At 47.8% G+C, this 1,925-nt stretch overlaps 1 protein-coding gene across 1 annotated transcript; it reads left to right on the forward strand.

The window, feature by feature from the left end:
- The first annotated feature begins 375 nt into the window (after nt 1-375).
- On the forward strand, nt 376-1,311 carry LOC125626165 (olfactory receptor 51G2-like). Its single transcript, XM_048828916.2, has one exon. It carries the CDS (start codon nt 376-378, stop codon nt 1,309-1,311), a length of 936 nt encoding a protein of 311 aa, XP_048684873.2.
- The last annotated feature ends 614 nt before the right edge of the window (nt 1,312-1,925 follow it).

Raw genomic sequence — 1,925 nt, forward strand, 5'->3', positions numbered from 1 at the left:
TAAAAAAAAATCTTGGAAGCACTATAAATGTTCCTGATTTACATTGCAAAATACGTCTAACTAGTCAGTGTCAGGGGAAGCTTTCTCTGGGAGCAGGTTATCTCTTAGCTGCCAATTGTAGGGCTTCTTCCATTTTTCTCTGAAGCATTTGGACCTGGCCACTGGATACTGGGCTAGGTCTGATCCAGTCTGGCAATGCCTATCCTCCTATCAGTGGTGTAAATTCAAGAGTATGCTTTTGCTCATCTTCCTTGACCTCCTAGGAGTCTGAGAGCAGAATGATATCTTGTTAAATATCATCTAGTCATCTAATCTCCTATTCTTTTTTCTTTCAGGAAGAAAAGCTCAAAACTCCTCAGACCTGCCCAGTACATTATGTCAGCTGTGAATGACACCAAATTCAACTATGAAGTGTTCCTTCTCACTGGGATACCTGGGCAGGGAGATGTCCATCTCTGGATCTCTATCATCTTCTGCTTAATGTATGCTATTTCGATAGTAGGAAATTCACTCATTCTGTTCATCATAAAAACAGATCTAAGCCTTCATGAGCCAATGTACATGTTCCTTTCCATGTTGGCTGTCACAGACCTAGGCTTATTGATAGCCAGCATACCCACTACACTGCGTGTATTTTTGTTTAACTCAAGGGAGATCAGCCTCAATACCTGTCTTGCCCAGCTGTTCTTCATCCACTCATTTACATTCACTGAATCCTCCGTGCTCTTGTTGATGGCCTTTGACCGTTTCGTCGCAATCAGTAACCCGCTCAGATATGCCTCCATCTTAAGTCTGCCGAGAATAGCCAAGATGGGACTGGTGTGTATTCTAAGAGGGGTGACCATGATGCTCCCACTCCCCGTTCTCCTGAAATGGTTCCGATATTGTCGAGTGAATGTCCTCTCCCATTCTTACTGTATGCACCAGGAGGTAATGAAGATGGCTTGTTCAGATATTAGAGTCAACAATATCTATGGCTTGATTATTACAGTCTTAACGGTGGGGTTGGACTCGCTGTTCATCTTTCTGTCTTATGTGATGATCCTCAAAACAGTGCTGAGCATCGCGTCCCACAAGGAGTTCCTCAGGGCCCTGAACACCTGCGTCTCCCACTTCTGCGCCGTTCTGCTCTTCTACACACCAGAGTTCAGCCTGACTTTGATACACAGATTTGGGAAGGGCTCTTCTCCCTTGTTTCAGATTGTCCTTGGCTACATCAACCTCCTGGTTCCTCCTCTGATTAACCCAATTGTGTACTGCGTGAAAAGCAAACACCTTCGTTCGAGGATAATCAGGGTGTTCGTGAAGTGAAAGGTCAGTTTATGACCCGTCCCCAGCGCTGGTGGCATAGGATACAAGAAACACAGGACACGGCGACTTATTCCATCCTGGACCCTTATATCTGTGATGACATGAGCTACTGATCTCCACTCTGCACAGTCAGGGTCAGATGGGGTCTAAGGCCTGAAGCAATGGTATAGCGGTTGTCTCCACCCACTGGTCAGAGAGGACAGGGCACTGGGGGAAGGAGACCAGGGCAGGCAGCAGCATTTGCAGAGTGACTGTGTTCGTGGAGAGCCAGGGGACCGATGGGATATTGGCCCATAAAGAGCCATATCAGTGGCTGATCCAACCTCAGAAATCCTGTCAATACTCTCAATAAAGAGAAGGGATGTGGATTTTGTTTCCCATTACACCTGGCCTGTCACTGTCCCGTCTCTGGTTAAACATCCTTGGGCCATGAAGAAAGCTGCAGGGCTGTTCTGCAGTCGCAGTCCTGGCCCTTCCTGAGCGCTGTGGGTGCTCTGTGATCCATGGGGGCGGCACCAGCTGTGGACGGGGCTATTCCAGGGGCACGGACACCCACCCTTCCCCCACGCCCTCAGCCAGGTGCTTCTGACTGAGTCATACCAGAGACATCATTA

This window comes from Caretta caretta, chromosome 1 (assembly GCF_965140235.1).
Source record: "Caretta caretta isolate rCarCar2 chromosome 1, rCarCar1.hap1, whole genome shotgun sequence".
NCBI classification, from domain to species: domain Eukaryota; kingdom Metazoa; phylum Chordata; order Testudines; family Cheloniidae; genus Caretta; species Caretta caretta.